Consider the following 24,328-nt stretch of genomic DNA (forward strand, 5'->3'; position numbering starts at 1 on the left):
AGTCAGCGCTGATTAAATAGTTTAAATAGTTTAGTGAGACCAGCAGGGGGGGCTCACCCTGTGGTCTGTGTGGGTCCTAACACCCCAGTATAGTGACAAGGACACTATACTGTCAAAAAGCACCGTCTTTCGGATGAGACGTTAAACCAAGGTCCTGACTCTCTGTGTGTTCAAGGATGTCATTCGAAAAAGAGTGGGGGTGGGCCCCAGCATCCTGGCCAAACTTGGCCATTGGCCTACTAATCATACCTATATATACTAATTGGCTATATCACTCAACCACCTCTCCACTAATAAGCTGGGGCAAGTTCAAGCTTACACCGGTGTGCAACGATGTGCAACAGGTTTTAGATGCGTTTTCTCTTGTTTGGTGGGTGTGTCAGAAATGTCGGCCCAATCACCGGCAAGATGTATATAAACCACGCAGTACTAAAGTGACAGCTCGCTCAATGGGTTCAAGTTGGAATGTTGTCTTTCATTCTGGACAGCAAGGTCAGTGACTGTAACATCGAGGGTATTTTACAGTATTAAACACACATTTATAATGATTTCATCAGGCTTCAGAAACATTTAAAAAAGAAAACAAAGAATGGCCTCTGAGCTACCGTAGTTGCAACTCTTGTGTCATCACAACAGGGAGTTCAACGCATCACTGTTTCTGTTTAATAAACGTTGTGCATCATTTTGTCGGGGCTGAACGCAGCCCTGGTGTGTGGTGGGCGTTCTGGCGCATTATGGCTGCCGTCGCATCATCCAGGTGAATGCTGCACATTGGTGGTGGTTGAGGAGATTCCCCCATTCATATGTAAAGCACTTTGAGTGCTGCAGAAAAAGCGCTATATAAATGTAACAAATTATTATATAAATGTAACAAATTATTAATTAGTTTACATGATTTTTGATTTAAGGTTGGATTTTACAAGAAGATATAATGGCCTATATGAAACAATTATCACTTAGTACAAGCACAAATAACACTTATTTTTCATAATAATGTGGATCTAAAGTATGATATGGAGTGAATTTATATAATGTGTGTGTGGCTTTAATACTTGTAATTGTTTGTCTGACATGTACTTCCTTCAATCTAAGTTCAATAAACCACCATCTGTGTCGGCAATTCCCCTTTTCTCCAAAATGTACATATACATGGGTCAGAGTTTACTTACAGGTGCGCACATTTTCCCATCAAGTGTTTTTATAGATCTCAACCTTTGCGTGGGCAAATTGCAAATTTTGCATCAAGAAGGCCTTAAGATGCAACCAAATATGATGATGATCCGACAAAAACTCTAGGAGAAGTTTGTTAAAGTATGAAGCAGGGAAATGACAAAAACTGAGCCAAAATTGGATAAATATAGTGGCAAGAAAAAGTATGTGAAGCCCTAGAAATGAACTGGCACAATGTGCAAGGAGGAAAATGTAAGTGAACCCATAGACTAATTATTTAATGAAAGCTAATTTGTGTCAGATATAAAATGAGTTCAAAGGTTTGCGTTAGTGATACCTTGATTGATAAAAAGACACTTAAACATTTTAAGATAACTGTCCTTAACTCATTCCCCGCCAGCCTTTTTTTTAAAAAAAACGTTGCCCGCAATCGTTACTCACTCGTTACAATTATTAGTTGATTTCATATTTGATATTATACAGATCATTTGACAGGTTTGACAGATCTCTTTTTTTATGTTTCACAGATCTCTGCAGTCCACAGTCTGACATTTATGGTGTGGTGTGCTCACCTCACACTACTGTAAGTATAAAAAGTAGGATAAAAGAATAGCATAAAATAACCTATATAATTCTCTGTGTGTGTCTACATTGTAAAAAATTAATTGCTGCCTTAAATTTTTGTTTAACCAACTCAGATTTAAAATTCATTTTAACTTACTATTATTCATCTTGAATAGAGATGAGTTGTTATAACTTATAAAATATAATGGAAACATGTCAACTTCCTTTTATAAGTTGTATAATAAAATTCATCTTTTGTCGAGATAAATAATAGTAAGTTGAAATGACTTGTAAATCTGAGTTGATTAAATAAAAAAAATTAAGGCAGCAAATAATTTTACAGTGTACCTCACATATGAAGAGTTTGGTTCCAAAACGCGATAAACCCCATAAAAAAAGAGTTACCACCAAAATCAGTATTGTATTCACACGAAAATAATGTTTATTTTTTAATCATTGTATACCACTAGTCAACAAAATGAATATAACATGGCTAAGATGAATGCACATTTATATATTGATTCAATAGATTTATAGCAATTTAAAAAAAAAACTTGGTATGGATGTATAATAAATCTTTGAAAATCAAATTATGGATATTAATTTTTAATGTTATTATATCCCAAAGATGCTATGTGAAAAAAAGTGTTTTTCATCTTGTCATTTTCTTGGTATAGAAAACACATTTTTACCGAAATTAGTCAAAATGTATTTATTCCGTTTTGGAACCAAACTCTTTCTATATTAAACATTATTCACATTTATTAATACTAAATATACAACTAGAAACTCATGATCCTAACCAGGAAGCTTCTGTATTATGGCAAGATCTACAAAAAGTATCTTGGAGCAAAGCCATAAACCAAACAGGAAGTCAGCTGTTCTACAGTTATTTTTGTCTTATCACAAAACAGAAACAATAAATTACAAAGACAACAGACAGAGGGATGGATATGGATAATTAATGTCCATTGAAGGCGAGAAAGGGAACAGAGAGGGGCCAATTCATCGTACGTGGATTACTCAATTAGCTGGATTTGACTGTTGACAATCTTGGATTATTTAGTTCTCCGAAGCTCACAGATCAGCTGTCTTGTCCATCAAATATTGAAGGGTGAGCGCTCTTTTGCTGTTAACTGTCATATTAGCAGAAACTTTAAAAAGGGAATGCTTGCTCTGACCTTTTTTGAGGGTGAGAGGTGCACAAACACACAGGAGAGAGTGAGCGAGTGGAGTCCGGTTTTTCAAAGAAACTGTAAACTTCCCTCACCACAACGTAAGGCCCGCCTCTCCCCTCATTCAATTGGACAATGGAAATGCGCAAATGACGTCGCCTGCTTTTCCACTCTCAGCACTCCTTCAAAAATGCGTGCTGTGACCGGCGGCAAAAACCGCAAGGCATTCGGTGTGCATAAACAGCACGCATACGCTCACTGCCCAAAGAATATCATTCAAAAAAGGCAACTGCCATAAACGAGTTTTGTGTGATTGGTCCCTATGTCCATAACCTGCTTTCTGAAATACCCCTCATATGGACTCTTGGGCAGTCCTTGGCCATTCAAAGCGGCCATTGTTCCCAGACCTTCAGTATGAAGGTGAGACTAGAGGGAACCGGCTGCAAAACACAACAACAAACTAGAATTTCAAGACACACAAAAAGGATCATTACAATAATTTACTCTTATTTAAAAACAACACTGAGCAGTCTGATGAGCAGTCTGACCTAACTATTCAAATTTTGTGAGAATGTAGGTGATATGTTAGAAAGTGAGAATGCATTGAATGACTATCTAACCAGAACCTATATATTCTCTCTTTCAGAGCTGGGCACCCAAGAACTACAATCATCATGCTAACAAAGAACATATATACACGTGTGTCTGAATATATAACAATGGCAAAAGACAAAAGAAACTAAAACAAATTAGCTATTACTGGTTTTGACTTTTGGATCTACGGCACCAATGAGAAAACAGGCTGAACAGTAAAAAAATCCTGTTTTATATTTTATGGAAGTTCTCAGTTTCTGTTCACATTAGAGGTAGAATGAATTCCAGCAACATCTCTTGCAACAAAACTATTGAGCAACAATATCAGCATCAAATCTATGCAGTCTTCTACACAGTGATTCTTGTTCCTGGGCTGATTGGTAATATTCTGGCACTCTGGATTTTTTATGCCTACATTAAGGAGACAAAGAAGGCTGTAATATTCATGATCAACTTGGCCATCGCTGATTTGCTTCAGGTTTTGTCTCTTCCTCTGCGCATTTACTACTATCTGAACAATTCATGGCCTTTTGGTCAGATCGCTTGCATGATCTGTTTCTATTTGAAATATGTCAATATGTATGCTAGTATCTACTTCCTGGCCTGTATAAGTGTGAGACGCTGTCGGCTTATTATTCAGCCATTGCGCTTTGATGTCATGAGGAGACGTCAGGACCGCAGCTGGTGCATTGCCGGGTGGTTAGTTGTGTGTTTAGGATGCCTCCCATTTCCTATCCTAAGAAAAAATCCTTCTACTCCACAACATTGTTTCTCTGAGCTTCCTATGATGCAACTGAGCAAAGTAATAGGAGTGTCTCTAGTAACAATTGCAGAATTTACTGGTTTTCTTTTACCGCTGGCTGTTGTGGTCACCTGCACAGGGTTGACTGCAATGAGTTTACGTGAGAAAACCTGCGTTCTTCAGGATGCAGGGGAAAAGCACAAAGCTCTCAAGATGGTGCTAAGCTGTGCTGGTGTATTTCTGGTCTGTTTTGTGCCATATCACATAACTTTTCCTTTAGACTTTTTGGCCAAATCAAATTTTAATGTTACTTGTGCGTTTAGGAGTGCGGTGCTGCATGCCCATCCCATTACATTGTGTCTGGCCAGCTTGAACTGCTGCCTGGACCCAGTGATGTACTATTTCACCACTGATGAGTTTAAGCGCCGCCTGTCTAGGCCAGAATTGCAAGAAAGTTTTTATCTCCATGATAGGATGTCATGCACCACAAATGAGGTCCTGACATCCAAGTAAAGGAGAAATTGAGCTGGCAGAAAAAGTATTTGGATTATTGTTTTTGGATAATGGACAATAGCCTTCCTTCGTAATGGGACTGAGCTCAGCTTTGGAACTCTAAACAAATAAAATTGACATGGGCTGGGTTCCCTGAAACCTTCTTAGCTCTACGTCGTTCTTAAGTTGTACCTTAAGATGTACCTTATCGTTAATATGTGTTTCCCGAAATGTTCTTAGTTACAAATACCTTCTGTAAGTCATACTTTCGGAAGGTTGGTCTGGAGCACTCTTAGCTATACCTTATCCCACTTGACTCCGCTAGGGGCCATCGCTGTGATAAAAGCTTACATTGCAGTCTATATAACTAAATATTTTTAAAATAAATAAATAATTGCAATACACTCCGTGTTTTAATTAAGCAAATATTTTTATATTTAAAGAATAAAATATTCACATAATTATTACACTGATGGTTGTTAGATTTTTAATTATGTTTCCCAAAGGAACATCAGCTTCGAACTATTAAATGCTACAGGCATTGTTGATTTTCCTAATTATGATTATTAATGTTAATTTGACTTTGCATCAAAGTTTTTTTTAATGTTTTCTAACTTTGAGGCAACTGCATGCCATTCTTTATAAACATTCAAAATAAACTGCTCCACTTGATTACTGCTTGTATAGTCTCCTAAGGTCAACAAATTTTCCCCATTAAAACTAATCAAAGCAAAAATCTAAAGCAATCATACTATATATTTATATATTATATAATATATATTTTTATATGTTATATTTACGGTAGACAGACAGGATCCAGAAATGTGTCCATTAAGCTTTATTTGCATTGTAACCCCGCTACTTGCGCGTGTCCAAGCACAATAAACGCGTGAACTAATGAACAATAACAGTTTTTATATATTTTAAGTGTAATGCACAGCCAAGCCAGGTGACTTGCACGACCCACTTTATTCCCCTGTGCGATGCACTTATTGGGAACCCCTAATATAAATTATCCTTTCAAGTGAAGGCATAGCAGATGCATTGGAGCAGTTTATGCATGATATGTTTGGAAAGGAAGTTGCGTGTTTTGCACGGGTTTGATATAAAATAAATATACAAGGTTGAATTTAGTTTTATGCAATTTGAAATATTTTTACAATATATTCCTAATAAATTTAACTTGAACTAATTCTGAAATGTTTCTTTAATAAAGAAAACTGCTATCTCTAAACCTATTACATTAAGTGAATAATTGATTGTCGAGCAATCGATATCAACCTATTCATCACCATCGCCATGGAAAGCACCTTGTAACGTCGTTCTTAAGAAAGTATACCTTAAGAATCCCGCTAAGGTACAGTTCGGGAAACACGCCTAGAAAAGGTATTTGTGTAGTTAAGGTTTAACTTAAGAGTCTTCGTAGCGGGCTAAGAGATAACGTTATCAGGAAACCTAGCCTTGAACTGTGGATCTAATTCCCAAAGTCTTTTGCTAAGAAATGTGATTTTTTTTCAGCTGCTGAGTATTTATTAAAAGCTTAGTAGCCTTAACAACTATTAAACAATATAAATAATCAGTGGTGCACAATGGACACTACACTTGTACTTGACGTAAAGTTCAGATACCTTGAATGTACAGTAGCTATGTTATTGGGATTAAAATTACTTCTTTTACCCTGAATCTGTTGAAAGTGCTTAAGCATCAAAGTGTATTAACCTATTAAATGCTGTATTGTAATATCCTCCTCCTGCTCATAATACACTCTGGGGATGCCTGGGTTATTTTTGACCCATAATGGATGAATATTGTACAGAACACGTGATTGGTTAAAAATGACCCAATGTTGGGTTGTTGTTATGCAATCATGGGGTATAATAACCAAGCAGTTGGGTTAAAATAACCCAGCATTGGGTAAATTTTGGCCCAGCATGTGTTCTGTCTGGTATTTACCAGTTATGGGCCGAAAATAACCCAGCCATTTTTAGAGTGTACCTTGTTAAAGTCCATGCCAAATGCCCTTATACTGTAAGTGCAGCTTTTGCCAGTAAATTGACATGTTTCCTTTAAAACATCCAAGCTAGACACATTAAAGGGCATTGTCAAACCAGCCAACAGCTTTAGTTTACATCGCAGCATGGTTAAAAGCAAATGTGGAGGAACTGTTCCTTAGGATCTTGTTAAATCTTCAAGTGATTAAGTACATCTGTGGTTGTTTTTGATCTAAGACCAGATCCTAAGATGACAGTTCTAATGAAAAATCATATGGTCATGAACATGAGGTCTTAGTGGTATACTGTTTTATTATTAAGCTACTGTCTAATTACTTGTACAGCCGACCTACAATATTGCATGCTCATTGGCTGCGTCCGAAAGGTGGCAGCATTTCAAGGCATGAATGCATGTCCAAATCAAATGTTATGTTTACTTCCTGTCTCCTGAGAAACCTTCATTGTCCTGTCAAAAAAATACCAATTGGTGAAAGTTTATGCTGCAGAGAGGTCAGACAAGTAGGTAGGTGCATGCAGATAAGATCCTGAATGGATTGTTCCATTATTTGTTTAATTCCATTGAGTGTTCAATGAAACAGGTCAGTCAAACAATTAGCTTAAAACCCTTTACACTTTTTGCGTACACAGATCTGATGTTAAAGGAAATTAAGCAGTCAGTTAGGTTTACATAATTTAGTAAACTGCCAGGAGCTGTATTCACAAGAACATTTTTAAGACTTCTTAAAGGTGACCAAGAATGTCAGTAATGTTTCCTCATTCTTATGTAAATCTTGTGCATTCAAAAGTCCACCGAAAAACAGGCCAATCTCAACATAACACGACAGTGACGTAACCGCCCCCAACATTTCTATATACCCGCTAATATTCTAAGCCAGCAGGACATAAACAGCAGAATCATCTGAAGTTTTGCAGGAATTGAGAAGAAACAAGCATGGGGGAAAATGGCAGAAGATGGATTTTTAACCTTAACAGTGTAATCAGATGATATCATGTCATGCAGTTAAATTAAACCTTTACTATGTGATCAGATGTTACCTGCAATTCAGTTATATTAAGCATTTACAATGTGATCAGATAATATCCTGTCATGCAGTTACATTAAACCTTTACAATGTGATCAGATGTTACCTGTCTTGCAGTTATTCAGTGCCGGTCCTAGATGCTGGGGGGCCCTAAGCAAACCTTTGTGAGGGGCCCTCTGTCAGTGCATTCATAAAACCCATTCATTGTTGCTGTTAGTTGTTAACTAACCACATGGTGTATTATCTTACAGCTGCATATTATTCCCATATGCACATTACTTGAAACCCTGACTGATAAACTTGCTGATTATAACATGAAACATGTATTTGCTGTAAAGTTGTTTTGATTTAAAATGTGGTGTGAGAAGCACTAAAAATAAACCTGATTTAAATTTAAATTAATTTAATGAATCAAATTAAATTAAATATAAATATAAGAGATGAGCCGGATACTCGGCTGAAACGAGTATCCGGTACGGATAAAGCACTTCTGCCGAGTACGAGTATTATACGAGTCAATATCTGTGCTCAGATTAAATGAAAATCATCATTGGGTAGCTGATTGTGTCAGCGTTCTGTGATAGGCTAGTAGTAAAAGCGCCCCTCCCCTACATACATACAGATGTATTGTGTTGCTGTGTCCCGCTCTGCTCACTCACACACAGAACAGCTCACTGTCTCTCTCCCTCAGTCACTCGGGTTCGCGGTTCTTTTCCATTAACGTTTAGGGCAGTGGTCTCAAACTCCCGGCCCGCAGGCCATTACGGCCCGCCCTCTCTCTCTCTGCAGCCTGCGTCACCTTTTAAAAATATAACATAATCTGGCCCGCAGAAAGATTTTTATTCACTTTGTTTTATATTCGTTTGATTTTTGATTTAAACGTTCATGTGTTCGTTCACATGTCGCGTCTAACAACGCGTTAAAACGAGTCAAAGCATTACTTTCCAAAGTGCTCGGGAGCGGAAGTTGCGCTCTGTGTCATGGGTCGCGTCACCCGTTGCTACGCAGCCATTAACCGCGCGCTCCGTGAGGTCGAGGATAACGGAATGCGTGATCGGATTTTAATTCCTCAACTGAACCTCGCGTCAATCATATCATTGTAACCATGCGATCAGTTAATCTGGTCGGGACTTTGTAGTGTTTGTCCAGAGAAGATTTGTTACTTCCGGGTGGATACTCAGCTGTTACTCAGAGAAGATTGAGCTGCGGTGGGGTAAGTTCACATCAAGTTACAGCATCTAATGGAGACACCGCATATGGAGGTAGTAATGCAACACATTTTAAACTACAGATAAGAAAAGAGCCATCAAAGTGCCCAGGTTAAGAAAAGAGAAAAGATGAGGAGAAATGTACAGAGGATAAAAGTATGTATACTGCTATAAGTATATAATGAAGTATAATATTATGTAGCTTGCTATACAATTACACACAAAGCAGTAAAAAAAATTTTCTGTCCAACTAGCTTATGTAAAATTGACTACCCATTCAAAAGTTATGGGATCACTTTTACTTATTAATATTTTCCCACATATAATAGAAAATTCATTAAAACTGAAATAACAAAGAACATAATGAAGTCAATACTATGACTGAAAACAGTCCAAAATAAATAAAAAAACACTTAACTTTAGTGGTAATTTTTTATAATAGTTTATAAATGTATAAAGGGATGAAATTTGTTAGTTTAGTGCAAGGTTATAATAAGTCTTAGTTAAGATAAGGTTAAGAAAAGATTTACTTAGGCTACTTTTATAAAATAATTAGAGTTGTTCCGATACCACAAAAAATTCTGGCATCGGAATCAGCGAGTACTTGAACCCATGTACCGATCCGATACCATTTTCCTAATAAACCTAGTTATGCCCGTTATAGCTAACACTAAAGCTAACGCTGCAAAGCGAAACTCATTTCTTCTTCGCTGCTCTGAATGCGAACACCAGGAAGTTACCACACGCGTGACGCAACCATTGTTTAATTAGATCGGCGAAGGAATGAAAGCATGCAGCCGTATGTCCGCTGTTTGTAAGTATTTCAGACTAATAAAACATTGAATGACATGTCTCAACGGAATCCGTGCCCGCAGATTTCCACAGAGAACTCCGCAGATTTAATGCCCGTGATTGACAAGCACACATACCCCGCGCTTGAGATTTGAGATGTCATTGACAACAAGCACACATACCCTCATGCGTTTGTGAGCAGCATTGACAAGTACATGAACCCTGCGCGTGCTGTTTGCTGTGATTGTTTTTAATGATAAGAGTATGAACCGTTTGATATATGAGATGAAATAAAACTTACCACTGAGTTTAACCGCAGATCTCACTTGTCTCTGTCGTCCATGTGACGCAAAAGTCAGCACACATCATCATTTCAAATCAGTTTACAAGACTGCTCTTGTTAGTTTACATTGCATTGTAAAAATGATGAAGTTATCTTCATACGTGCTTAATTCATAATAAGAACGTACTAACACAAGCTTTTATTTTGCTATAATATATATTAACAATAATATATGTCATTTTAGGCTACAAACTATAATTCTATATTGACAAGTACATTATTTGGTTCATGTTGGTCCAGTTTAATTCAGAGGACTCATTGGTTTGGTGTATTCATTTTAATTGTAAGCCTTTAAAAAGTAATTATTTTAGATGCAATTTTGTACTATTTAATAGCTTAAATTCTTTAATTTAAAACCATCCCGAAGAATTCCACAGATTTTTCCAATAATTCTAAAACTAAAACAGCCTTTCAGTTTACAGTGTTAGATTTGTGACTGATTTTCTCATAAGAAAAATAAATATTACTGTTAAATGTCTTTCAGATAATAAAAATAGTAGTTCACTGTATGTATTTGTTAATGTTTTATACAGAAAATAAGTCTGAAGCACACCATAAAACAGTTACAGTATTGTTCAAAATAATAGCAGTACAATGTGACTAACCAGAATAATCAAGGTTTTTAGTATATTTTTTATTGCTACGTGGCAAACAAGTTACCAGTAGGTTCAGTAGATTCTCAGAAAACAAACAAGACCCAGCATTCATGATATGCACGCTCTTAAGGCTGTGCAATTGGGCAATTAGTTGAAAGGGGTGTGTTCAAAAAAATAGCAGTGTCTACCTTTGACTGTACAAACTCAAAACTATTTTGTACAAACATTTTTTTTTCTGGGATTTAGCAATCCTGTGAATCACTAAACTAATATTTAGTTGTATGACCACAGTTTTTTAAAACTGCTTGACATCTGTGTGGCATGGAGTCAACCAACTTGTGGCACCTCTCAGCTGTTATTCCACTCCATGATTCTTTAGCAACATTCCACAATTCATTCACATTTCTTGGTTTTGCTTCAGAAATAGCATTTTTGATATCACCCCACAAGTTCTCAATTGGATTAAGGTCTGGAGATTGGGCTGGCCACTCCATAACATTAATTTTGTTGTTTGGAACCAAGACTTTGCCCGTTTACTAGTGTGTTTTGGGTCATTGTCTTGTTGAAACAACCATTTCAAGGGCATGTCCTCTTCAGGATAGGGCAACATGACCTCTTCAGGATTTTAACATATGCAAACTGATCCATGATCCCTGGTATGCGATAAATAGGCCCAACACCATAGTAGGAGAAACATGCCCATATCATGATGCTTGCACCTCCATGCTTCACTGTCTTCACTGTGTACTGTGGCTTGAATTCAGAGTTTGGGGGTCGTCTCACAAACTGCCTGTGGCCCTTGGACCCAAAAAGAAAAATTTTACTCTCATCAGTCCACAAAATGTTCCTCCATTTCTCTTTAGGCCAGTTGATTCTTTTGTTCTTTGGCAAATTGTAACCTCTTCTGGCACGTATGGTCGGGTTGCGATTTGGCGCTTTCTTGTGTCTTGTGAATAGTATGCCATACAGACCCGTTTGCCACTGAACCTGCATTAACGACGACAGTGGGGCCTCCAGCCTTAGTCAAACGGGTTGACACGTATGGTCAGGTTGCGATGTTGGCGTTTTTTTCGTGATCTTGTAAATAGTATGCAATATAGACCCGTTTGCCACTGAACCTGCCTTAACGACGACAGTGGGGTTACAGGCCTTAGTCAAACGGGTCGACAGGTTTCATTTTCTCTTAAAAATCGGAAGGTGACCCTTAGTTACCATATATACCGTCGCAGTGGGCCCCCAATTTGCAAAATCCTCAACTGTGGATAAAACAATTATGCCTCAATAGTTAGTCTGTCTGAAACTAAGCTGATTAAACCACATCACTGTGTGACACTTGCATTACATGTGAACGGCCCCTACGCTAATATGATTTTGTTTTTCTCTCCCTGTCTCGTCCCTGGGTCCCATTGACCCTGAGGACAATGGGACAAACAGACCCAGTTCCGGTAGATGTGAAAGTCGGCACACCTCTGATCTACTGGTCGTCCTTCAATGTGATGCCCAGCTGATGCCTGACCAACGACCACCGGCAGGACCCGCTTAATATCCGCTTAATCTCTGCTTAATCTCCGCTTAAGCTCCTTATCCGTTTATATGTGTGTATATACATGTATATCTCCCAAGGGTTTTTCCCTCCTAGGACTTTTATTTTTATTTCCTCGGCTAAACAACCCGGGGTTTTTGTTTTTTTTCCTAGGGGGTTTTTTACCCCGGGGAGGTAGCCTGCTTGGGCTTAACTTAGCTTCTTCTTCTAGACGTTACATTAGTAATATGCTCGCTCATAATGTCGCGTCATAGCCGCAGCAAATTTGACTGCTTATGCTATTGTGTATTATGTTATGCTATCTGTCGTTTTTCTGTGCTTTTACTGCTTCTATTAATGTAAAGCTGCTTTGAAACAATTGAGTATTGTGAAAAGCGCTATATAAATACAATTGAATTGAATTGAATGTCTTTTTTTAACAGAGGGACTTTGAGGGGATTCTTGAAAATAGATTAGCTTCACACAGACGTCTTCTAACTGTCACAGTACTTACAGGTAACTCCAGACTGTCTTTGATCATCCTGGAGGTGATCATTGGCTGAGCCTTTGCCATTCTGGTTATTCTTCTATCCATTTTGATGGTTGTCTTCCGTTTTCTTCCACGTCTCTCTGGTTTTGCTCTCCATTTTAAGGCATTGGAGATCATTTTAGCTGAACAGCCTATCATTTTTTGCACCTCTTTATAGGTTTTAACCTCTCCAATCAACTTTTTAATCAAACTACGCTGTTCTTCTGAACAATGTCTTAAACGACCCATTTTCCTCAGCTTTCAAATGCATGTTCAACAAGTGTTGGCTTCATCCTTAAATAGGGGCCACCTGATTCACACCTGTTTCTTCACAAAATTGATGACCTCAGTGATTGAATGCCACACTGCTGTTTTTTTGAACACACCCCTTTCAACTAATTCAACTAATTGCCCAATTGCACAGCCTTAAGAGCGTGTATATCATGAATGCTGGGTCTCATTTGTTTTCTGAGAATCTACTGAACCTACGGGTAACTTGTTTGCCACGTAGCAATAAAAAATATACTAAAAACCTTGATTATTCTGGTTAGTCACATTGTACTGCTATTATTTTGAACAATACAGTATATCCATTCATACAGGGCTAGTCAGTGGCGTGCACAGACCTCCTCAGGGGCAGGGGCTGACGGACTTAAAAGGGCATAATGTTTTACGTCAAATAACAATCAAATGTATTTATTACTTTGGTGTTTTTATTCTTTCTTTCCATGGCATTATTTAAATAATGTTGTAACAAATGAATAACACATCAAACTAAAATAGGCAAGTTAGGAAAATATTATTTACTTTCGCAAACAAAACAGCGAGAATCAAGTTTTTGTCACGGTTTATCCATGTCATGTCTTGTTTCTGTTCCGATTGTTATCACCTGGACATTCATTGATTAATTACCTGCCTCATCACACCTGTTTGTCATTTAGTCTGTGTATATATACCTCTGTCTTCTGTTTTCTCACTGCTGGATCATTCTGTCACGACTGGGTAGGGAAGTAGGACGCATACGCAGAGTTCACAAAATAAATAACATTTAATGATCCAGCCAAACTGGACGCAGCAGGTTCACGGAGGGCGGCTCCCCCAGGAGTTTCGTCAAGGGGGAGTAGTGACATCGGGGTTCATTCCCCATCAGCCCCGATGTCTCTTGGGGACCACCGTGAGCGATCGCTCGCTCCTGCGGGCCTGCGGGAGGAGGATCGGCCCAGGCGGTCCCCCAACGGTTGAGTCGTCGTCGACGGTCCCTCGGAGGACCACCATCCTGCTCGCAAGGGGATCCGGAACGGACCACGCCCGATCATTTCCCCGGGGTGGCTACCGAGGGTCTCCGTTTCCGCGAGGGGATGGGAGATGATTTCCGGGGGCATCTGATCGTCGACGATTCCCAGGAGGGGGGTAATTCGTCTGCCTCGGTTCTCGGAGCGATCGCTCCGGTTCTCCTGGTGCAGTCCAGCCAACCGTCCTGTTGGTCTCATCCCGGCGGCTGCCGGCTTCGCCAGGGTCCCCAAGCCTTCCACCCCTCCCTTAGACTCTCGCTACCAGACTTTGTTTTTGTTGTGTTTTATGTGAGTGTCTGGTAGCCACTCGTAGAGGGGAGGGTAATGTCACGGTTTATCCATGTCATGTCTTGTTTTTGTTCCGATTGTTATCACCTGGACATTCATTGATTAATTACCTGCCTCATCACACCTGTTTGTCATTTAGTCTGTGTATATATACCTCTGTCTTCTGTTTTCTCACTGCTGGATCATTGTCATTACTACCCTGTCTGTTCCCCGTGTCACATTTTGGATGTTCCTGTGTTTGCTACCTGTTCGTCATTTTACTCCTCGTGTTTTTGGTTTCCTATTTTATCATTAAATGTTATTTATTTTGTGAACTCTGCGTATGCGTCCTACTTCCCTACCCTGTCGTGACAGTTTTGAGGACTTAATTTTCATGTTGTAAACTTTATATGTGTATAAAAGTGTTAGCTATCATTAAATCAGCAAGTTAACCGATCTATCACAGTGCTTTAATTGATTATTTCTTTGATTAAATGTCTCACTTACAAAAAAGAAACAATAAGCTTAACCATTTGAAATTATTCCTAAAACCTTTTTTTCATAGCTAAAACACACCGCTTTGTTAGTTTAGCACACCATCAAAACACAACAAATAGTGGGATTAATATTTTTGCTCCAAACTAACTTTATAGTAGATTAAGTGTTTTGAGCTGACGTGGCTTCAGATCGCAAAATGAAACAGATAATATACTCTTTCTTTTTGGTATTCTGCAAAGTGCTAAAGCGTTGCATTATAATAAATAAATATACTGTATTATGAAAATACTCTACATGACCGGAACAACACAGATATACCATATATAATCCTAATTAAGTTTATTGTCTTCTTGTTTTATCCATCAGAACATCTTTATTTGCATGTTATTAGCAGCAGGGTAGATAAATGCCCTTAAAAGTGTCTGAATCGGACCGCAGCGTTCTTCGTGTGTCAATTCTAAAGTGTCTCTGCGGGATGGTGCACGAGGGCGCCCTCAGGCTTCACGTATGAATGAACAGAATCGTGTAAAGGTCAGTTCAACAGTGGCTCATCTCACCGCTTTGGAATAAAAATGGAATAAATATTACTCCTTTCTTTAGAAATTAGAAGTAAACATAAAAAAATCAATCAATATGTTTCCAAACATGCATGCCTTTGAACCAGAAGCCCCGAGAAATGTTGTTTTGTGAAGTGCTTTCATGACGACTGCGGGTCATATTTCATTTTACAGGTATGGAGTCCGATTTTCATTTTCATAACTTGTGACACAAATTAAGACATTACTGTCTCTAAGTTTTTTTAAATAAAACAAAGGTCAAATACAAACGCTTGCCTTAGACCTTTCTAATGATGTATTGTTTGTTGTGTTAAGTACAATATTTTACATTAAATAAGTAAACAACAAGAATCAGGCTGCACTCACGATGATATTTGATCAGTAAGAGCTTTTAACTACATGTTAACATGAACCTAATAACTGCACTTATACAGCATTCATGTAAGCATTACCATGAAATCAAAGATAAATTCCATCCTTACAATTTAGAGATGGACCTGGTCTTAGATTTCATTGCACTAGATTAATTTCTCCAAACTAATAACACGAGGATGTAACGTAACATTGGCCTTTGATGAAAACATTACAGAAAGTATGAGAACATTTTCAGAAAGCAGCTGAAATCTAGTTTTACGAATTAGTTAAGCATAACTCACATGCTGTCGCAACCTTTACAGTAGCAGCATGTTGGATAAATGTATATTTTCCCTATTAGCTTACCTGCTGCCCTGCTGCTCGTGATGCTCGTGTAGCTATTTTTGAAGACTCGCGGCTACTGCTATGTAGTGCGTGCTGCAAAGGAAACTCCGCCTACCGCCCCACCTCCGCCAAAGGATAAAACATTATACTTTTTTTGTATTATTAATGTTATTGGCAGTTGTATATAGATGCCTATTGTAATTCATAATAATATTTATAATAATAATCATAATTATTTACTATTGCTGGAGAGGGGCACATTACATTTTGAGACAAAAGGGGCAGGTGCTTGAGCCCCTGCGGCCCCTCCCCTGTGCACGCCACTGGGGCTAGTAGTACAGCTGTATATTATACAGAGACACACCCAGGTATCAGATCGGTACTCGGTATCGGCCGATACCCTGAGCCCAGGTATCGGAATCGGTATCGGGAGAGAAAAATGGTATCGGAACATCTCTAAAAATAATGTATATTAAAAAGATAAAACCACTTCTTATATATTTTCAAGTATTATTATACATTAAATAATAGAAAATAAACATGACATTTACAGAAATATTGTACTTTTTTGAACGTTAAAATAGCTCTGCGGCCCCCCGATGAAATGTCAGTCTCAGAAATGGGCCCAAGCCAGTTTGAGTTTGAGACCCCTTGTTTAGGGTTTCTTCAGCTTTTTACTTTGGGTTGTACAGTTAATAATACGTACTTACTAACCAGCAGAGTTTTGGTAAACGTGGGTTCGTTCAGACGTGAATGCGACTCTAAATAAAAATAAAATAACACTGATCATAAAAAAATTAAATTTTAAAGTTAAAAAAGAATGTTATGTTGTTCATTACATTTTACTTCATAATTGCATACTGCAGCACTGCATTGTTTTGATTTCATTGTTGCAAAACTTGTTCTGTTAATATAGTTCGTTTGCTATCGTGATCAAAACCATTGCTCTGAAGCTCAATCCGGATGCTGTCCTGTAAATATTTTTCTAATCCGCAATAAATATAACAATTTCTGATCAACCCATATATTAATTGCATGCTTAAAATAAAATACTGGTTAAAGCCCCGCCCATTTCCTTACTTCCGGGTTAGGTCACACCCACTCCGAGTACAGATACAGATAATTCATATGGTTAACAGATACAGATACAGATAATGCTGTACTCGCTCATCCCTAATAAATATACACTGTTTATACAGTAAAAAATAACCTTTTAAAACGTTACCCATTTACCAAATAAACAAACTGAAAGACAAACACATTAAAGTGCATAAATGTGGTTAACTTTATTTACTGACATAAATATTAATTACTGAAAATGACCTATAAAGGGCAAACGAAACAATTTGGAAATCTGAATTTGGAAATCTGTTCTGGAGTATTATTTTAAAAAGATTACACTGCTTTGTTTGACAATACTAACAAGACTTTAAAATATTACAAACATGTACCTTCCTCTTGTTCCCTTGCTACACATTCTTTTTTTTCTTTTATTCTGCTCCAGACGGATAGCTTCGTTTTAAAGCAATGGTGGGCATATAATATGCGCATCGTTAGCACATCACTTAGCCGTTTCTAAATGCGAAGGCTGCAACCTCTGGGGATCACATATGCGCGCTGCATACGTCATCAAGCTTGGTTTATTTGGGTTAAATAAGCATTTCATTTGCAAGTCATAAACATATTATAACAATTAACCATTAACTAAGAATAATAGTCAACTTTGTAATTATTAATGTTCTGAAATACGTTTTTATATCGCATGCAGCCTACAAATGTGACCTCTGAAGGCTGCAGCCTTCGGATTGAGAAACGGCCTGCATGTTGTCCGAGTACGTATCAGTCATTAAAGAAATCATTAAGTGTTTTAAAAACCAGCATAAATCTGCATGTTTGCTAATTATTTACATTATAGTGTCTTGTTTTCATTTAACATAATAATAATTTTGATTTGGTATAGTGGTTTTAAATTATTTTGAGATCAAGGGAGCCCCCTAGTGGTGCGGGGCCCTATGCAAATTGCATAATTTGAGTATAAGAAAGACCGACACTGGATATATTAAACCTTTACAATGTGATCAGATGATATTCTGTCGTCCAGTTATATTAAACCTTTACAATGTGAATAGATGATATCCTGTCATGCAGTTATATTACTTCATATAAAATATTCCTTTAATTTTTAATGGTCTGTCATGGACCCAGAACCACATATGAGATACTGTTTGAAAGCTTAGAATCTCTACTTTCTGCAGATATGCACTTTGAAATATGTTATTTACACTCAATTTACACTATCACCCACCACATTTTTTTATATAATTTAATATTCACATTTTTCATATTTTTCAAACATGACAAACATGGGCATGTCTAATATGAAAGCTCTCATTCTAAGGAATAAGGCTTCATCATTATTTTTGTTCTATTACCATCAGATATATTAAACATTTACAATGGGACCAGATGTCACCTATCGTGCATTTTTATTAAACCTTTAAAATGTGATCAGATGATATCCCGTTGTGCAATTTTACTAAGCCTTTACAATGTGAACAGATGTTACCTGTCGTGCAGTTATATTAAACATTTACAATGTGATCAGATGATATCCTGTCATGCAGTTATATTAGACCTTTACAACGTGATCAAATGATATCCTGTCATGCAGTTATATTAAAACTTTACAATGTGATCAGATGATATCCTGTCATGCAGTTATATTAAACATATGGCAAGCCTTTTTAGCATTTTTTCATTTACATTTACTAGTATCTATTTTTTAGTTACTAGTTCTTATTTTTTAGTTACTAGTATCTATTCGATTAGATACTAGTTCTTAATCATTAGATACTAGTTCTTATTCATTAGATACTAGTACTTAGTTTTTAGATACTAGTGCTTATTCATTAGATACTAGTACTTATTCAATAGATACTAGTATCTATTCGTTAGATACTAGTTCTTAATCATTAGATACTAGTACTTATTTATTAGATACTAGTAACTAAAAATTAGATACAAGTTCTTATTCATTAGATACTAGTACTTTTTAAATAGATACTAGTGCTTATTCATTAGATACTAATACTTATTGGAATAGTGACTAGTAATTATTCCATTGTTACTAGTAACAAATTTCAAAATTTTCCCATTGATTTCTATGAAGATCGGTCATTCAGATATCAACTATTCAATTCTGACTAGTATGTATTCCAATAGTCACTAGTACCAAAACATTATATACTAGTGCTTCTTTATTAGATACTAGTACTTATTAATTAGATACTAGTACTTATTTAATAAATACTTGTCACGGTGATCTGTGTCATGTTTTGTGTCTGTTCTAGATTGTCATCACCTGGACACTTGATAATTATCACATCATTCATTCCACCTGTGTGTCATTAGTCTTTGTGTATTTATACCAGTGTTTGTGTCATTGCTTACGATGTCTGTTTCCCGTGTTACTTGTTCTGGATGTTACTATGTTTTTGCTACCCTGTTACTCCTCGTGTTTTTGTTTCCTATTTTATTATTAAATGTTATTTATATTTTGAACTCTGCGTTTGCGTCCTGTCACTCCTTCCCTGTCATGACAGAATGATCCAGCCTAACTGGACGCAGCAGGTTCACGGAGGGCGGCTCCCCCAGGAGTTTCGTCGAGGGGGAGTAGTGACATCGGGGTTCATTCCCCATCAGCCCCGATGTCTCTTGGGGACCACCGTGAGCGATCGCTCGCTCCTGCAGGCCTGCGGGAGGAGGATCGGCCCAGGCGGTCCCCCAACAGTTGAGTCGTCGACGACGGTCCCTCGGAGGACCACCATCCTGCTCGCAGGGGGATCCGAAACGGACCACGCCCGATCATTTCCCCGGGGTGGCTACCGAGGGTCTCCGTTTCCTCGAGGGGATGGGAGATGATTTCCGGGGGCATCTGATCATCGCTGATTCCCAGGAGGGGGGTAATTCGTCTGCCTCGGTTCTCGGAGCGATCGCTCCGGTTCTCCTGGCACAGTCCGGCCAACCGTCCTGTTGGTCTCATCCCGGCAGCTGCCGGCTTCGCCAGGGTCCCCAAGCCCTCCACCCCTCCCTTGGACTCTCGCTACCAGACTTTGTTTTTGTTGTGTTTTATGTGAGTGTCTGGTAGCCACTCGTAGAGGGGAGGGTAATGTCATGGTAAATCTGTGTCATGTCTTGTCTCTGTTCCGATTGTTATCACCTGGACATTTATTGATTAATTACCTGCCTCATCACACCTGTTTGTCATTTAGTCTGTGTGTATATATACCTCTGTCTTCTGTTTGCTCACTGCTGGATCATTGTCTTCGATACCCTGTCTGTTTCCTGTGTTCATGTTCCTGAGTTTCTGTATTCACCTTGTCAGCCCTCGTGTTTTTATTATTAAATGTTATTTATTTGGAACCTTGCGTTTGCGTCCTGTCTCTCCTACCCTGTCGTGACAATACTAGTATCTATTCATTAAATACTAGTTCTTTTTCATTAGATACTAGTACTTATTTATTAGATAATAGTGCCTATTAAACAAATATCCATACTTATTCGTAAGATACTAGTACCTTTTAAATTATTACTAGTACCTTTTAGTTCTTATTTATTAGATACTAGAATTTATTAATTAGTTATTAGTACTTACTCAATAAATACTAGTAGCCTACTTATTTATTAGACACTAGTACTTTTTTAATAGAAACTAGTAAGATAATTTATTTTACTAGTAAGATTTTTAATTTTACTCTACAGTGGCCATTTTGACTAGTCATTACATATGACAGGTACAAAAACAATTGTGACTAGTAAGATTAAAAATGTTACTAGTACCTATTGTAAAAGACACTAGTGTCTAATATATAAGTACTAGTACTTAATGAATAACTACTAGTGTCTATAAATAGGTACTAGTGTCTAATGATTAAGCACCAGTGTTAAATAATACTTACTAGTATCTAATGATTAGTTACTAGTAAAATTTAAAAAGATACTGTTGGAATAGATACTATCAGAAATGATTAGTTGATATCAAAAATAGAATAACTACTAGTACTTATTTATTTGGAGATATCTTCAACCTCAAAAGGAACTAGTAAGAAGCTGTTTGGAGATATCTTGATTCAAACAGATCATTACATAAACATGATATTGGTGATATTGATGGTTAAGTAACTGGCTTTGTAAATGTGAGCATATCTGGCTAATCGGTTAGCATAAAGACGCAAATAAAGACTTTGTTTAATATTTATTGCTTTGGGTGAACAATATTATGTAACAAAATGTCTTCATCATGGTAGAGAGTTGAATTAATCTCATGTTATGACATTTGGATTGATTATTGGCAGTTCAGAAGAACAGGTAGGTAAACCTACTGTAAGGTCTGTTATGTTCACACGTCAGTTTACAGTCACAGCTCTAATACAGTATGTATGAATATTGTAAGGCAGCAGGTTAAACAATAATAATGTAAAGCAATATAATCTGCATTTGACCCTCAGGTGGGGCTGTTTACATTCATTCAACCCCTTTTATCTCTTCATCAAGAATTATTTCACCCTAAACCTTCCTCCTAGCCTTCAGGCTCACATAATTGGGTATCTGCAAAAAAAAAAAAAAACATGATCTTATGCAGGGCTTGACAATAACACCAAATGCGGGTAGATTTCGGCTGTGGCAGGCAAGACAGCCAATCCCACTAGCCACTTTGGCTGGTTGAATATACTTTTTTTAATAGTAATTTTACTAAAAGTTATGCGAAATTATAAACAATGCGAACTGATACTGGGAAACTAAAACTTCCATAAGCACTCCCTGCACCCAGCACAACGTACTGAGACCGTCTGTTGAGAGGCGCGTGCGATCAGCGGAGCATTGCGAACCAAAGCACCACCTTTTTTACCAGAGAGAGCGCGAGAGCTGATGGATTTGCGAATGCACAGGACGCAGTCTGAGATCTTACACGAACACTTCGGGATAGATTAAACAATATCATGGAAGTGATTGAAGAGATTAAAATTGTGTGCACACTCTCTGGGCAAGAATGCACACATCCAAGTTTTGTCCGAAATCAAAGGAAACCCACCAGTGGAGAGGTTTATTAATGATATAAAATATTAAATAATATAAAATATTAATGTTAATATTTTTTATTGATGAATTTGAATAACAGAATGGTTGATTTAAGTGTAACCTGCCTGGCAAAATAAATTGTTAATGTTTCTTAGTTAGCCAGCACTTCTATTTTTGAACATTTTCTGAAAAACGACAACTCCAAACTAAAACATCTGCAGCTCTTAAACCCTATGGTCTATATTCATAATTCTGGTCTTGTTTGAAACTAGACACTTGACTTATTGTTGCCTAATAGTCATAACAACTCAGAGTAGTAAAGAAACAGAGTAAAACAAGGTAAAATATACATTAAACTGTTAAAGGTTCTCTAAGCGAATTCACGCGTTTTAGACCATAAAACATTTTTAGTTACATACAGCAAACATCTCCTCACAATCTGCTTGCTTCCTGTCCGCTGATCAAACTGTAAAAAAACGCGATCTCTGTAGACAGCCCAGCCTCCACAAACTGCAATAATAACAATCTGGCCAAAGCTACACCAGTAACCATAACAAAGTGTTCTAACCAATAAACGCCAAGAAGGATTTGGGGGTTGGGTTTGGGCGCGTTCATGAAAGCACGGAAGGGAGGGGAAGGAGTTAACTACGCTCAGTTTGTTTGAAAACACATTTCAAAAATCAACACACAGATTCGCTTAGAGAACCTTTAAGCGTCACCGTCCCGAATACGGGACACCTAAGTTTGCATTAATATTGTTGATGTAAATTTTAATCTATCACTACAAACTATATATCGTTGGAAAGGTCGAAGCCTCCAGAATAGACATTTCAACAGTGTTTTATAAAATAAATTATGTAGGGAGAGTAATTGATTCATTTATGAATAGAGTGTGCCTCAAAAAATGTATTTTCTGCTAAATGTCACTGTCCCACCAGCAGGACGACTACATTTACTTCGATGTTTGCATATGATTTCTTATCTAATCATGACAAACTGTATATTGTTTGAAAGCTCCAAGAGTGTAGATTTAACTCAATAGGGTGGGGTGACGCTTAAAAGGTTAAATGACTTCCGTTTTTCTTTAAATAACATTCACTTAGCAAAAAAGGTATGAAATGGTCATGTAAGACACCTGGGGACACCATATAGGTAAACTGATCTCTGATCATGCTGTGATTCAAATTTGAGAATGATACTCCAAAAAATGTTGTTTCTGTGAGCTTTTATTTCAAAAAAGTCCAGGCATCCTTTCAGAAAAGGGGCACTTGGAAACTCCAAATATACACTGTCACGGTACGTGTAAACCGGATGGTGGAAAAATAACAGAAGACGAACCCAAACGCAAGATGTACAAAAATATAACTATTTATTAAACTGAAACTAAAACACCCACGATGGGGTAAAACGGGAAGGAACAAAACAATGTGATGAAACACAAATAACTGTAACAGATAAACGGAAACCAGAACACTTGGATTTAACAAACATCATACATCAAACAACGCACGCACACCACACAGAGAACACAAGGGCAATATAAAGACACCACATCAATGGGGAACAGGTGAACATAATTAATCACTTAAGACATGATTACATAAGGGAGTAGGGTGAAAGTGACAAGACACTGGGAATACGTGTTACACAGATATGATGTGAATACACACGTATTCCCACATAAAACAATGCTGCCCTGGTCCTGCCCTCTGGATGATAACCAAGGTCAGGCAAGACCATGACAGCCACAAAACACTAGGAACACGTGTTCCCACGTACACACACTGCTGCCCTGACCTTGCCCACAGAACATAGACCTGATCTACACTAAGGTCTGGCAAGATCATGACAGCAACAAGACACCGGTAACATGTGGCAGCCACACACAGAATGTGATCCCACATGTCCCCACACAGAACATGATACTGCCACGTCCTGTCAGATGCACTCAGACCTACATCTAGCACGGATGTCTGACAGGACCATGACATACACATGATAACAAAATGACATGATTATCAAAAGAGAATGAGTCAGGACTACATATTGCATGATGTATATCAATTCAGAACTTCTCTGCCCACCAAAGCACATAGAAAAAACTATTTCAGAAAAAATATTTGCACATTATTAGAAAATACTTGTTATTTTGAATGTGGTCGCTCATGAATGCACT

At 37.6% G+C, this 24,328-nt stretch overlaps 1 protein-coding gene across 1 annotated transcript in view; it reads left to right on the forward strand.

Annotated features, from left to right (window-relative positions):
* Positions 1–7,866, forward strand: part of gpr174 (G protein-coupled receptor 174) — a 37,320-nt gene extending 29,454 nt beyond the window's left edge. Inside the window, exons 2-3 of the mRNA XM_055178346.2 lie at positions 1,698–1,753; positions 3,556–7,866. Of these exons, the coding sequence (XP_055034321.1) occupies positions 3,781–4,758 (978 nt within the window). The 5' untranslated portion in view covers positions 1,698–1,753; positions 3,556–3,780 and the 3' untranslated portion in view covers positions 4,759–7,866. The remainder of the gene's footprint in view (positions 1–1,697; positions 1,754–3,555) is intronic.
* The last annotated feature ends 16,462 nt before the right edge of the window (positions 7,867–24,328 follow it).

The sequence above is a fragment of the Misgurnus anguillicaudatus genome, chromosome 16 (genome assembly GCF_027580225.2).
Source record: "Misgurnus anguillicaudatus chromosome 16, ASM2758022v2, whole genome shotgun sequence".
NCBI classification, from domain to species: Eukaryota; Metazoa; Chordata; class Actinopteri; order Cypriniformes; family Cobitidae; genus Misgurnus; species Misgurnus anguillicaudatus.